Source organism: Camelus bactrianus, chromosome 12 (assembly GCF_048773025.1).
Source record: "Camelus bactrianus isolate YW-2024 breed Bactrian camel chromosome 12, ASM4877302v1, whole genome shotgun sequence".
Classification (NCBI taxonomy): domain Eukaryota; kingdom Metazoa; phylum Chordata; class Mammalia; order Artiodactyla; family Camelidae; genus Camelus; species Camelus bactrianus.
This window is the reverse complement of record NC_133550.1, coordinates 61649040-61664512: the sequence shown is the minus strand read 5'-3', so window position 1 is coordinate 61664512 and position 15473 is coordinate 61649040. Positions and strand designations below refer to the sequence as shown.

Genomic DNA, 15473 nt, shown 5'->3' with positions numbered 1-15473 from the left:
AAGGCACTGATATTCACAACCCCCAATTCAACATGCAAAGTTTTTTGAAAGTAAGATGCTAACATCTCAACACTTCAACCAAAGACTTTAGCAAAACACACTCTATGCCTGACTTTTCTATCTTTCCCCACAAGGCTGTGAACACGGTGAGGACAAGGATTTTTGTCTGTTTTGTTTGCTGTGTTTTCCTCAGCACTAAGAACATTGCCTGGCACACAGTGGGTCCTCCTATAATTTAGGGAAAGAAAAGCCAAGACAGGTCCTGATTCTGGCTCTGCCTCTCACTGACATGTGACTGTGAATCATTTCCCCTCAGAGAATCTTGGTTTCTCCGTCTATAAGGTGGAGACAATAGCACTACGTCTCAGCATTGATGTGAGGATCTAACAAGGTAAGAGTGTAAAATTGCTCGCTGACCATACTGGTTAAATTTCCATCTACCTTCTTGAGGGAGGGGTCTTGGTCTAGTCTGACTCTTTGGGCTCTGGGATGCTTGTAACTCAGGGTCTAACATAGCCCCTCAAGAGAACAGCTTGAATGGCTCCAATGCAGAATCCAGCAGAAACCCAACAATATACTCCTGGGTGCTTACTCGTCCCCTCCTTTCTCAGTGCATCTCATTCGATTTCCTTATTCTTCATTGCTTGCTTTATCCACTCATTTAACAGTTTTCACTAGGGGAGGGGCACTCAACTTCATTAGGCCTTGAGAGTCTCTCTTTATTATTTTCTCCCTATTCTATTTTATTAATTTTGCCTATGGATCTTTGAGTGTTTCTAATGATCTATCCAGGCAATTGATCTGTCTCTCTTCCTTGGCCTTTTCTGCATTTCAGATTCAGGTGTGTGTCTGTGTTGCCAAACTTGCCTTGGAGACCCACCTTGAATGTAAGAGAGGGTGTTTGCTGCAGAATGGGACTCATCCTGTTGAACCTTTGAGGTTTCTCAGGTCAGATTGCTCAGCAGTGGGTGGAATGCCTAACGTTTTGCAAGCTCCCTGATAACCATCACCTAATTTCAGTTGTTTGGGGTGTGGATGGTAAGTTTCTTCATTGAGAATTCTGAGTCTACTTCCCATTCTCTCAACTCAAAGTGGAAACTCCTGAACAAAAATGTTATCTTAGTTTAAGGGAACAGTTTCTTCACCTGTAAAATGTGACCAAGACAAACTACAGATGACGGATGTGAAGTCAGCTTACTTTGTAACTGGCAAAACTCTGTACAAATAATTGTTACTGTGGTTAGTTTTATTAACCTGTCCAGATTCTTGACTAAATCTTGCTCCAGTTGTACTGGCTGCCCTCAGTCTGGGTACTAATATCTTGGGACAGAGAGGCAGAAACATTCTTCTATTCACAGGAATAACAAACAGCAGCTACCCTTCCTACGTGGACAGAGAGCAGTCTGGAGAATTTATCTAGATCTAGAGTTGGGGAATCATTGGGGGAAGAAAATTGGCTCAACGGAGCCTGGCAGGCTGGAGAGGGGCCATGATCTATTCAGTCAGAAGCAGATCTGTGACTAAAACCCAGTCTCTTCCCTTCTTTGTAACGCACCTCGTTCTCAGCATTACTAATCATAACAACTGTCACTTACTGAAATCCCACTATGTGCAGGCACGAGGACTAATTTAACTCTAGTCATTCTAATAATCCTGTGCCCACTTAGATGAGGAGTTCACAGAGACCAAGTCATTTGGGCAGATTTCTACTAAAAGTGCTAAGATATTTCCCGAGATGGCTTGGGGTAGGGATGCCAGGTAACAGGAAATATTTTTTTAAGCATAACTATACTTAGTATATTCTGCTTATACTAAAATATTATCCGTCGTGTAGCTGAAATCCAAATTTAACCTGGCGTCCTCTATTTTTATTTGCTAAATCTGGCAACCCTAGCTTCGGGGGTACCCGGCAAAATCAAAGCTGGCTCCTGTTTGTTATGCCCTATATCTTTGTTGGTTTTATTTTTATCTTTACGAGCCATCATTAAAGTCAGGTTCAAACCTCAGGCCTGCGCCTCCTTTTTCAGGAGGCGAGGGGCGTTGAAGGGTGAGTCTCTTGCCCCCAGATAACATGTCCGCCTAGGAGCAGTCACGTGGGCCTTCCGCCCCGCACAGACTTGGCCCCGCCCCGCCGCAGGATTGGCTCCTGCCTAAAGCCCAGCCTCCTTCGACGATGGGAGCCCCTTCCATTGGGCAGTTATAGAAGATGGCGGAGTCCCGCCCCCGCCTTCCTCAGAAGAAGCACAGGCTGCGGTGATTGGCGGAGAGCAGCAGCCGCGCCGTCACGTGGCCTGGGGCGCGTCTGTTTGCGGAAGTAGAGGGAAGTGGAAGTGCTGAGTAAGCCGAGGTGAGTGACGGCGCAGGGGAGGCGGGGCCGGGGGGTTCTTTCCGAAATCTCGGCTCCCTTAACTCCGTGGGCTCCCCGTCCTTCAGGCCTCCCTCTTGTTCTCCGATTTCATTAACCTTTCTTTGACCCTTGTGCCGCCGACTTCCGCCCTTTGATCCCCTAGCATTCCAACTCCCATCCAGTGACCGCTCTAGTCTCATCTCTAACTTGAGTTCCCTCAGCGACCTTCGACCCCGGGTCCCTCCTCAGTACCCCTTTCTTCCCTGTGTGTCTCTCCTCTATCCCTCACTTCCTGAGTTAACCCCACCCCGTCGTCCCCCAGCTTTTTCAGTGCCTCTCAGTGGCCTGAGTTTTCACTCTCGGTCCCATTCATTGTCCCCAGCTTCCTTCCTGTGCTAAGTGCTCCTGGTTTTTCTGCCTCAGTGTGTTCCCTCCCGATCCCCGACTTTACCCCTGCCTTCTGCGTTCCTCCGTCTGTCTCCCCTGTTCTACATTTCACTGTTCCCCATTTCTAACTCCCTGCCTCTCCCTGCTTATTGTCTCCCATGGGCCTTCAGATTTCATCTGTGCCTACTCCCCACCATGCTCCCTCCTTTCCCATAGCATGGTCACCCCAGAGTCGCACCATCCACCAGTTCTGTGTCCACCTCCTGCTCCCACTGATGACCTGAAAGCTAGTGACGGAAAGTATGTGACCCTTGTGACCATGTGACTGGGACCAGCAGGCCTGTGGGTGTGGGACAGGGAGGGCACTAGGCTCAAGGATCTGTGCCCATTTTTCAAATGGACTACTCATATGACCCCAAATAAATACCTTCCCTTCCCCTGAGCTTCTGGGTCTTTCCCTCACCTGCCCTCTTACCCGCCCAACAGGATGTCAGGCAGGTTTGGTTTGGCAACATGGATGCTCCACCCTTGGGCTGAATGCAGTGTTTTTGTTATTTTCTCTGCCTGAAAGTTTTCCTGGAATTTGTAGGCTGTTTTCTGTCTGAGTCTCAGTTTCCTCATCTGTGACAGGAAGATTATATTTTCTGCCCTCCTAAGGCTGCCATGAAATTCAAAATTTGAGAAAATGTAGAAGGCAAAGCTTTGTAACCAGCATGGTCCTGGACAAATGCACAGCTTTGCTATTGTGTCATAGGCAGAAAAGGGAAAGGGATAGAATGAAAAATCAAGGAGGGGAAGACAAGTCTTTTATTTAGCATTTGGCAGATTTATTGACTGTCTGCTATGAGTCAGCCTCTTTTATATGTTACCATTTATTCATTCATTCCTCGTTTATTTAACAAATGTTAATGGACTGTTTACTGTGTTCCAGGTTACCCTCGCAGCCAGTGCTCTTCCCATTTAACATAAGGAAGAGTGGGCAATTGAGTTGCCTTAGGTTACACAGCTGATGGGGCTGGGGCTGGAATCTGAGCATAGTACTTTATAACACCAGTGCCCGTGTGATTGCTCAGCTGTGTAAGGGTCACTACTTGTCTCAGTGTCCGGGGCACTTTTTCTCCCTTCCGTGGGTTACTTTCTTGTTAGATGACAGCATCCCCAAAAGGGAGTTTCCTTCTGATTCAGCAGAATGACATCACCAAGAGATAGAAGAAGGAGGAATTTAAATCTGTGTGTGTCTGTACATATGTACTGGGCGTGTGGTAGGGGTGGGGGCTGTAGTGAAGGGGAGGCCTTGTGTCACGAGTTCCACTTTGCAGAGTGTGGCTCCTGGGAGAAAATCTTAATAGATCCATGCCTTAAATACCTCTTCTCTTTTTTAGTCCATCTTTTTTTGGGGATTTCATCAGGTGACGTAACGTTAAGTACCATCTCTACTCTGACTCCAACTCTCAAATTTCTGTCTCCAGTCCTGTCCAGACATTTCCCCTGAATGATAGACACATCCATAGTTGCTCCCTCAATACCTCAAACTTAAGACATTTCAAACTTTAAAGTATTTGGAATTAAACTCCTGATATCCTTCATCCCTTCCCCCACCCTCCACCAAAATCTGTCCCTCTCATTCACCTTCTCATCTTTCAGAAAGGTCAGTATTCTTTGTTCAGTTGCTTAGGCTAAAGCTTTGAGATTTTCCTTGATGCCTCTGTACACCCTGCATCCAGCCAGTGTGATCTGTTAATGTCGCTCCTCTGCTCCACGCCCTGTAACGGCTTCTCTCATTGTACCTGCCTAGCCTCCGTTACTCTCTGACCTTACTGGCTTCCTTGCTGTTCTGGAACTCACAAGGCAGCCCCAGGGCCTTTGCATATGCTCTTCCGTCTGCATGGAAAACTCTTCACCCACATACCCATATGACTTTTGCCCTTATTTCCTTGAAGTCTTTATTCAAGGCCAAGTTCTTGGGGAGGACTCGTTCACTCTGTCTAAAATTAAAAAAAAAAAATTTCCACCTGGATACTTCTTGTCTCCCTTTTCTGGTTTATTTTTCTCCTCAGCATCTAATCAGCATCTGAAACCTACGTATATATTTTGCCTGTTTATCTTCTTTATTATAGCCCTCTCCAAAATAGAAGTTCTGGGAGGGTAGGGACTTCATCTGTTTTGTTTACTAGTGTGTTCTCAGCAGTTGTAACAATGCTTGCCACAGAAGAGGTCCTCAATAAAAATTTGTGGAGTAAATCATAAGATGGGCCACCCTGGACCAGGCCATCAGCCCACAGATCTAAAGTCATCGGGGTCTCTTGTGCTTGGGAACTCCAGCAGCAGTTCTGGGCAGATTGCTTCCAGCCGTGGTCCAGCTAAGCAGAGTGAATGAAAGAGACCTCTTCTGTTCTGGAAAGGCCATTTTGCTCTGGCTTATGTGAAAGGCCGTGCACTGTTCAATGAGGGCCTTGGCTTTGGCGTACAGGGGACCACACATCAAGCCCCCCTCAGCCCCGCTCCAGTCAGGATCTCTCCTGAAGGCGGCTTGAGGAATTACGAGCTGGTGCCCTGGATTCCAACTAAGTGGGTTCAGATCCTGGCAAGTGTCTCCGTTTCCTGTGTGTAACATGGGGAGAAGTATACCTTCTCTTCTGTGTGTAACATGGGGAGAAGTATACCTTCTCTTCTGTGTGTAACATGGGGAGAAGTATACCTTCTCTTTTGAGTGTTTTGAGTCATAAATAATCTCGAAACCTGGTGAGGCACATGGTGCTCAGCGGAAGCTGGGTGAATGGGGCAGTGTGGTGTGTGGGAGGGGGCAGGAGCCAGCCCTCCCCTCTTCCTGGGTGTCTTGCTGGCTTAGGGAAGAGTCCAGGGTCAGAGTGAACATTTGGAGGGACAGTTTGTTTGGAGGCAACCTTGGAGGCCCAGAGGCCCAGGTGGGAGGTGGAGATGCCATTTGACTTGATCCCCGCTCTCCCTGAGTATTTCCTTGTGCACTAACTGGGCACCTGCATCCTCTGTGCAGCCCTTCTGCCTAGTGCTGTCAGGAGTCCAGGGAAGAAAGCATGAGTCCAGCTGCCAGGCAGCACCTCCCACTTCCCCTTTCTGGGCCTCGTTGCTCCGCATGCCAGACAGGGTAACATCGCACTGTCACTATCTCATGGGCGTTTGTGAGCTTCGAGGCAGCTAACAGACGTGAAAACCCTTTGCCAGCCATAGAGCAAGGTGGTCTCGGGAGAGGATGTACGCGGGGCTGGTGTGCGGTGATGCGCTCGCGTGCTGGGAGGTGCAGATGGTGAGAGCTGCAGGAAGGAAGTCCACGGGGGTCAGGGCAGGCGGGGTGCTCTGATCAGAGCCGGTGTTCCTGGCCCATCCTGCCAGGGCAGTGCATGGGGGGAGACATTGGCTGCACAGGGGGCTGTCCTTGCCAGTTGTTCCAATCACGGGACATCCTGTCATAAGCTGCCAGGGCTCATGAAGCCTGATTTCCAACTCAAGCAATGCTGCATGTGCTCCCAGAATCCCCCATGTGGCCAGTCCCGTGAGGTCAGCTTCCTGGCCAAGCTGCCTGTGGGATCCTGTCACGCACCTCCTGGGCAGCTGCCCTGCCCTCTGTCAAGCAGGGAGCTTGATGTTTCCCTGCCTGGAGTACAAATGAGCTCAGCTTCAAGCACCCTGATGGCATATAAAGCCAAACTTTCTAGATCAAAGCCCAGCAGGTGCCCCATAAAGGTTCCCCTGATGCAGGGGTGAGCCCCTGAGCATTTCTGTTGTGGTCAGAGTGGGAAGGTGGTGTATGGTCTGTCACCATCTGTCACCACCACAAGGCACGGGAATAAGAGGAGGGAGGGTGCCTCAAAGGTGCTGGCCCCTGGGGCTTCTAATTGGTTTGTTCATTTGTTCTCATTCATTCACCAAACATGTATTAAATATCCACTGTCAGGCAGGAACAGCATACTAGGTGCTTGGATAGACCAAAAAAGGGGGGACAGGCCACCCTAACTGGCGGATGCAGCAGCATCATCACAATGTCAGAGGTGGCAGGGACGGGAAGAAGGGGACAGACACGAGAAGGAAGCACAAACATGCGGCTCTTTCTACTTCGCACTCGCCGCTTTCCCGGCCAGCCTGTTGTGATCAGTCCAGGATGTGGCCCAGGGTTTCCATTTCCCTTCTTCCACCTCGTGATAGCTGTGGCCACTGTTTGTGTGCCCACCATGGCTGGCGTCCCAGACACTTTCCCTCTATTGTGTCATTTCATCCTCACGCCCACCCTGGGAGGTTGGAGGAGAGTCAGACCTGTCCTTTCCAGGGCCAGGCTGCTGTCCATGTGGGGGGGCACTCCTGCCCCCTGCCCTGGGACCTGGAGGAAAGGGGCTCGCCTCTGGGGCGGAGCATCTTCCTTCTGTCCAGCTGGACCCCCACGGTGAGTCTTCTCCTTAACCCCGGGGGACTGTGGGTGCTGGACGCTCCACACTCCCCTCTTCCTGTGAGCGCCTCTCCCTGTGAGGCAGGCTTTGCCTGCCCTCTGGGAAGCCTCTGGGCAGCCAGGCCCGACCCCACCCATGGCACCCCCCCACCACTCCCCAGATGCAAGCCCCAGGGGCTCACCCTGCACTCCTACTTTCTTTAAAAAATAGAATCATCTTTCATAGGGAAATTTCATAGGGAAATTTTCACAGGGAAATTTCATTAGGGAAATAGGGGAGAGAAAAAAAACCTATTGCCCATAAACCAAATACCCTCATCTACTCAGTATTTTGATGTTTTCTATGCAGTTTTGCTCCAGAGCTCACTATGTGCTCAGGGCAACTGCCTCATATTGTTTATGAGAATTAAATGAGACGGGGGTAGTGAGGGTATGGCTTAGTGGTAGAGCACATGCTTAGCATGCACGAGGTCCTGGGTTCAATCCCCAGTACCTCCATTATAAACAAACAAACAAACAAACATACAAACCTAGCTCCCCCCGCCAAAGAATTAAATGAGACAGTCACATGCAGTGCTTAGCTCAGGGTCTACTGCCTAGTAAGTGCTCAGTAAGCATCTCCTGACGTCATGGTTATTCTCGACCTGTCTTCCCTTTTTAGATGATTCTTTGTTGGCCTCCTGCTCTTCCTTTCATCCCTAAGTTTGATCCTCCCTCCACACATGGGCCTGGGTATGACTAGTGTCCACTCACATGGCCTCTTTCCCCAGGATGCCCACACCCCCACGCTCTGTCCTTGGTATCTGACCCGCTCTTTTGGCAGGTGACATCTTGGCACAAAGGCAGAGGGTGGCCTCCTGCTGATTGTCACCCGGCTTTGGTGGCACTGCCTTAGGAAGGTAGTGTGCTTTCTGGGAACCCAGGAAATAACAAGACATCTAATTCTGACACCCACACTGGTGACAATTTCCACAGCAGCAACTGTGACCCTATGAATGTGAAACAAAATTTCCACCCAGACACCTGTTACCAAGTCTTTACGTTCAGACTCATTTCCAAGGAGCTTTCTTTTGTGTTCTCTGAGTTTCTTGGGAAACCAGTGGTAGCAGACACGAAGGGTTTTAGACAAACGTGTGCAGTCCTCTGCCCTGGGTGGAGTGTAAGGTGCTCCTGGTCCCCTTGTGGCATCCAGGAGAGAGGGGACACTGGTTTTGTGTGTGGAGTTGAAATGACATGTGCCAAGCTCTTTGAGTACCAAGAACTTGACTCCCTACTTTACGGAGTGAGGACTCCCCCCCCCCCGCCTGTTTGCACAGGGCAGCGTCACCCATCACCTGTGTTCACATCTGCTGTCTCCTTTGACCCGCCCCGTACTGCAAATGAGGAAACTGAGTCTCTGTTGGGGAAGCTGGGCTGGGGGCAGGGCAGCCCTGTAACTTCCCATCTGCCTTTCTTCCCTCCCTCTCAGTGCCCTTTCTCTTTCTTCCCCTTCCTTTTCAGGTCCCTCCAGGCCCAGAATCCCAGGGAACAGCGCTGGTGGGGAGCCATCTGGGTGCCTGTGCAGGGAACCGCTGCCCATGGTGAGGTGGGCATGGGAGACCGAGCCCGGCTGACCAGAGCCCCCATTTTCTTCCAGACTGAGGGCGAAGGCAGTGGGGCCTCCCCGCTGGCCCCGAGGAGGATGCAGTTCTTCGGCCGCCTGGTCGATACCCTCAGCAGCGTTACCAACTTGTTCTCCAACCCGTTCCGGGTGAAGGAGGTGGCCGTGGCAGACTACGTCTCGAGCGGCCGGGCCCGGGAGGAAGGGCAGCTGATTCTGTTCCAGAACACTCCCAACCGCACCTGGGACTGCATCCTGGTCAACCCCAGGAACCCCCAGAGTGGATTCCGGTGCGTGATGATCGGTTGGTTACCACACACACTTCTCTCCTTTGAATCCTCCCAGGTCTCAGCCTGGAGATCCCTTGGCCGAGAAGCAGCTTCTTTGGGTTGACATCTGAGGAGTCTGCAAGGGGTGGTGGGCGGGGTTCTGCTCTTAGAACGGAGGGAGGGGCTTCCTGGATGCCACACCTTCCTGCCCATCGAGGTCCTGACAGCAGGGGCTGGGGATGGAAGACTGTTTCCTGCCTTAAGGCTTGACCTGTGCAGATGGAGGAAGGGAGGGAAGATGGGGAAGCTGAGAAGGGTCAAATAGGGAAAGACCTTGTAGCCTTGGGTCTTTAAGGCATGACTGTCCTTGTAGGGGCTGATTGGCCAAGGTTTGCTGAGGAACCCCTGTAAGGGGTGGACAGCCTGGGAGTCCCACAACACCCCTGTGCGTGGAGAGGTGGACACCGGCCAATACAGACGGCAGCAGTGATGATATCTATGTTGTATTAGTGTGTGTAAGGCGAGTTCTGCCAGGTTCTCCTCCCAAGTGTATCTGGAATCTTCTTCTGGATCAAGTACGCTTAGGTTCAGCTTGAGTGATAGCTCAACATAAAAGTTGTGAAACAGTAGAATTTTAGTTTCCTCCTAAGTGACAGCAAAGGCAGACAGGGCTGTTGTGGAGGCGCCACTCCTTAAAGTCCTCGGGGACCCAGGCTCCTTCTGTCTTGTTGCTGACCTAACTATTAATTCCCTTTATCCTCATGACAGTCCCCGGGGGTAGGGCTGTTATTGACCCATTCTTACAGAGGCAGAAACACAGCTCAGAGAATTTAAGTAACTTGCCCAAGTTACAGCCATTCAGTAGCAGGGCTGGGGTTCAGACCCAGGCATTCGTGTTCCAGAAGCCTCCTCTTCCTTTTCCTCCACGTGGGCCGTTTTGCAATGTGGTGAGCTCACCCTGGCCCATCCTGGGCCCCCTGACCTGACATACGGTGCAGGTGCCCGGCTTATGTGGGGTGAGCCCGGGGTGGTCACCTGTAGCACCGCTGTGTACACTGTGATAACGTCCATGCTTCTCTTCCTGGTACGAATTAATCATTTACTGCTGACATTTACCTGTGACAGATGATATTTGATGAACCCCGCCAGCCCCTCACTGGTGTCTCAGCAGAAGCAGGGCTGCACTTCCCAGCAATCCTGGGAGGAATGATCAAAGCGTGTGTGACGCGTGATCTTTGCTTCTCAAGAGGGGACTGACTTCTGAGGCCCTCTGTTCAGAGGCTTTGCCTGGACACACTCTGTGGTTTGCCCACTCACCATTTATCTAGCCCACAGCCCATCTTCACCAGCGGCAGGTCTCTGCCCTCCAGGGGTTTAGGCAGCAGCCAGCAATGGTGGATCAGGACTTGGCATGCGGTGGGGCAGATATTATAATGGGCTCATGTCAGATTCATATTCCCTGGACAGACCTCACCCCTTTATGCTTTTCCTTTGCTGTTAGTTTTCCTAAGAATGCTCTTCCTGCACTCCTTGGCCAGACTCACTGGTCCCTGCTCTATTCTCCCTCAGCCCCCATACTTCTATCAGCCCCTCTTGCCTTGGATTGCCACGTGTCTGTGTGCACATGTGTCTCCCCCACCAGACCGCAGAGCTCTGGCAGGACAGGGCCTGGGTCTGAGTCATTTGTCTTACTGTCGGCGTAGTGCCTGGCACTCAGCGAGTGCACAGTCAATTTTTGTTGAATGAATGGATGACTCCATGACCACTGAATTGGGCGTGACAAGAGGGATGGGAAAAGGCTTCTCTGGAGAGAGAGAGAGAGAGAGAGAGAGAGAGAGAGAAAGATAGAGAGAGAGAGAACGGAGGGATGGAGAGGGAGCTGGAGAACCAGTGGTGAAGGGCTTGTGCTCGACTTTGAAACCAGAAAGTTAGAAACCCCTCTTGCCCAGTGGTTCTTGGCCATTTTTCGGTCTAGGGCCCCCTTAAGAGAATCAGGGGACCTTCTTGTCCCCCAAAAGCACATCCACACATTTGTCTGCCGTTTCCCGAGGTTCAAGCCCTCCTGAGGCTCATCCATAGGCCGCTCCCACCAACGCAGAGGCTTCCCAGAGCTGATGCCAGGGCACTCAGTTCTAGAAGACAGAAAACACACAGCCCCACGAGTCTTCTCGATGCTCGCCTTTTCTCTGACTCTTTCTTTCACTTCCTTGTTCTCACCCAGACCTGGCTTTGCCCTGAGGACACTGCTTCCCCTGCAGGCCTCTCCAGAATTTTCTCTCCCAGTCTTCCTGGAGGTGGGAGAGGGTCCTCCTTGCCCCTCAGCCTTGAAGCTCACATCATCCTGTGCTGCCATCCCTTGCTGTCTCCTGGCGGCAGGCTTCTCCCACGCTGGGGCCTCCCCTGCATCTCAAATACGTGAACCCCTGGCTAAGAACTCCCTGTCACCATCGCTGCTCCTGTCTTGACTCTTGGTGACTATAAGATGCACAGGGGGCCCCTCCTTGCACCCAGGACTCCTGTTACCTGACCTCTCCTGGTCCACATGTTCACTGCCTGGACCTAGTCATCACCAGTAACTGCAACTCTTCTGTAAAGACAAATTTCAAGCACCCCACTTTCCGATCTTGCCTCCTGTCTTTCTAGCTCTTTCTCTCTGGTCCTCGGAATGCCAGGTTCCTCTGCCCCTGCATATGGTGGACTGATCCTACCACCTTTTCACAGTCCCCATCCCTTTCGTGGACTTGTCTTCTTACCCAGCTTAAACTCCATGGCCCATCAGTGTCACCATACACTGGCATACACCCTCCGCTTTCCTGTGGTCCTCTCTCCCCATCACAATTGCTTGGCAAAATCCCAACACTAGTTAATTCTATTCTCCATGTTGACAGCTCACACTTTCAGATCACAGTGGGGATGGGCCGCAGGTGAGCCTGTTTGGCAGTCCTCCAGTTCTCAGGTTCGCCCCTCTCGGCTCTCCCGGGAGGCACGCCTGATCCTCTCTCCTCCCCGGCCAGCCCCCCTCCTCTGCATGCTCACTCTCAGCTGATGACCTGGTTTCTGCCTCACTGAGAATGCAGAAACCACCAGGGAACTACCAGGAGCTTCTTCCACCCTGTCTCCCCGCACCTGCACCCACCTCCTGGGCCTTCCCTGCTGTCACCTGAGATGCGCCATCCATGCGTCTAGCTGAGGTCCTTCCTCCCTCAAGGTCATCATCCCCTCTCCACTTCAGGACATCATTTCAGCAATTCTTCCTCTCTCCTACTTAATTTCCTCCTCTTTACTGGATATTTTCCATCACTACAAATAACTCTTAAAAAAAATCTCTTTCCTAACTCCACTTTCCCCTTAGGCACTGTCTATTTTTAGACTGCCCCAATTCTCCTCCTCCTGTGCTTTCTCCTTATTTTTTAAATTTTTTATTCTTTAGTTGAAGTATAGTTGATTTACAATATTAGTTTCAGGTGTATAACATAGTGATGCAATATATTTATAGATTATAATCCATTTAAAGTTACTACAAAACAATGGCTATGTTTCCCCCTGCTGTATAATAGATCCTTGTTGCTTATCTATTTTATACATAGTAGTTTGTATCCCTTAGTCCCCTACCCCTATTTTACCCTTTCCTCCTTTACTTCCCCACTAGTAACCACTAGTTTGTTCTCTGTATCTGTGAGTCTGTTTCTGTTTTATTACATACACTTGTTGGTTTTATTTTTTAGATTCCACTATAAGGGATCATATCCAGCATTTGTCTTTCTCTATCTGACTTATTTCACTAAGCATAATACTCTCTAGGTCCATCCGCATGGTTGTGACGGGCAGAATTTCATTCTTTTTTATGGCTGAATAGTATTCCACTTGTGTGTGCACGTGTGTGTGTGTGTACCACATCTCTATCCATTCATCTCTTGATAGACACTTAGGTTGCTTCCATAGCTTGGCTATTGTAAAGAGTTCTGCTGTGAACATTGGGGTGGATGTATCTTTTTGAATTAGTGTTTTCATTTTCTTTGGCTACATACCCTGGTGTGATGGTTACAGAGGTATTTGCGACAAACCATACCACCCCGGAAGCCCCTCTTTTGCCCCCTTTCCCCCTAAAGGTAGCCATTAACGTGACTTTTATGGTAATTGCGTAATTCGTTTGTGTCTGGCTCCTGTGACTGGCATTTGTCTGAGGTTTGTGTTTCACACCCAGTCATGTCAGTCATTTTCAGTGCAGTGGAATTCCACTGTGTAACTATAGTACAACTTCATGTATTCGTCCTAGCGTTGATGGACATTTGGGCTGTCTCTTTTTCTCTTGGTGCATACATGCCTGCATTTCTGTTGGGCATCTATCCAGGAGTGGAGTTGCTGGGTCACAGCCATACATATCCTCAGCTTCCTTGGAAAAAGCCCTGGTTTCCAACGAGCAGCAAGTGAGATTTCTTGTTATTTCACATCCTCTGATACTTGGTGTTGCCACTTTGAAAAAAAATGTTGTCATTCTATTGGGTGTGTGGTGGTGTGTCATTATGGCTTTAATTTGCATTTGCCTCATGATGTGAAGTTGAGCACCTTTTGATAAGTGGATTAACCATTTGTCAGTCCTCTTTGGTGAATTACCTGCTTAATGTCTTGAACATTTAAAAAAATAAAGTTCATTTCCTTACAGAGTTTTGGCAGGGGTATTTGGTATGTCTGTATCCTGAATACACACCTTTGTTGGTTATGTGTGTTGTGGTCACCGGTCACTGGTTTGCCTTTTACTTTCGTAATGGTATCTGTTGATAAACAAGAGTGTTTAGTCTTCAGGAAGTCAGATTTACTCAGCTTCTCCTTTATCGTATGTTTTTGTGTATTGCTTAAGAAAGTCTTTCTCTATCATGAAGTCATGAGGGTGTTTTTCTATATTGCCTTCTAGAAGCTCTCTTGTTTTGCCTTTTGTAACTAGGTTGATAATCTACCTGGAGTGTTTTTTTTAAATGTGTGCTGTGGGAGAGGACTCAAGTTTCTTGTTCTTGTTTTTCCGCTGGAGATCCAGCTTTCCCAGGCCCTTTTATCACAAACTGCTCTTTTCTATTGCTCTAGAATACCATGTTGGACATAAATTAGGTGTCCCTCTATTAACTGAAACATTTTTAGTCACTATTCTATTTTTCTTTGCTTGCATCAATACAGTGCTGTCTTAATTAATGTAACTTCATAATAAATCTTGATATCTGGCAGGACAAGTTCTCACTTCCTTCTTCTTCAAGATTATTTTGGCTAGTCTCAGCTCTCTGAATTTTTACCAGATAAAAAAAAAGTTCCACCCACAAAACAAGCAAGCAAAGAAACAAAACCTTGGTCTTGAGATTTTGATTGGCATTGCACTGATTCTATAGACCAGTTTGGTAAGAATTGACAATTTAACACTGTTTAATCTTTTCAGTCTAGAAACCTGGAATACCTTCCCACTTACTTAGGTTTTCTTTAATTTCTCTCAATGACGCTTTGTAGATTTCTGCACAGACGTTTCAGACACACTTTGTTAGATTTATTCCCAGTGTTTGAAATGTTATCGTAAATGATATTTATTAAAATTTAATTTTCTGTTTGTTGCTGTATGAACCATGCAGTTGATTTTTGTATATTCATCTTGTATTCAGCAACCTTGCCCAACTCATTTATTAGTTCTAATAATTTATCTGTAGGACTTTTTGGATTTTCTGAGAACATAATCATATCATCATGAACCCAATGACAATTTTGTTTCTTCCTTTCCAATCCTTATACATTTTATTTATTTTTCTTGTCATATTGCACTGGTAAGAAAGATCAGAAATTATGAAGTGTCCTTATCTCATTCCTGATCTTAAAGGGGAAAGCTTCAACATCTTACTGTTAAGCATGATGTCTGTTCTAGGTTTTTTTGTAGATACCCTCTGTTACATCAAGGATGTTCCTTTTTATTCCCAGTTTTTTAAGAGCTTTCTTTTGAAAAAAATTCATGAATGGGTGTTGTATATTATCAAATGCTTATACTGAAACAATTGAGATTTGCATTTATTAGCTTGTTGGTTTCTCCTTTATTTTGTCATTATGGCGAATTACATTGACTGGGTGATTGGTTGGTTTTCTGATGTTAATGCAACCATATATTCTGGGAATAAATCTCTCCTTGTCAAGATGTAGTATCCTTTTTGTACATTGCTAGATTAAATCGAATATTTGTTTAGGATTTTCAGCGTCTGTGTTTATTAGAGATATTGTCCTATAATTTTCTTTTTCAAAAATATTCTTATGAGGTTTTGGTGTCAGCTTTAGCTGGCCTCATAAAAAGAGTTGAGAAATAATCCTTCTCCAGTTTTTCATAGTTTGAGATTGCTAGTACTTCTTCCTTAAGAAAGAAGAATTCATGGGTGAAGCCAAATGAGTCTAGAGTTTTCTTTGTGGGAAGCTTTTAAAATATGTATTCAATGT

General features: G+C 48.1%; 1 protein-coding gene across 6 annotated transcripts in view; it reads left to right on the top strand.

Moving 5' to 3' along the window:
- Window positions 1–1293: 1293 nt before the first annotated feature.
- PLA2G6 (phospholipase A2 group VI) overlaps window positions 1294–15473 on the top strand; it is a 50898-nt gene continuing 36718 nt past the window's right edge. The window contains exons 1-3 of one of the 6 annotated variants that reach the window (XM_074375531.1): window positions 1294–2347; window positions 8652–8687; window positions 8788–9041. In XM_074375531.1, coding sequence (XP_074231632.1) covers window positions 8833–9041 — 209 coding nt within the window. In that variant the 5' untranslated portion in view covers window positions 1294–2347; window positions 8652–8687; window positions 8788–8832. Of the gene's footprint in view, window positions 2348–8651; window positions 9042–15473 lie in introns of those variants that run through there. The other 5 variants (XM_010960314.3, XM_010960313.3, XM_010960316.3 and 2 more) reach the window with 5 other exon arrangements.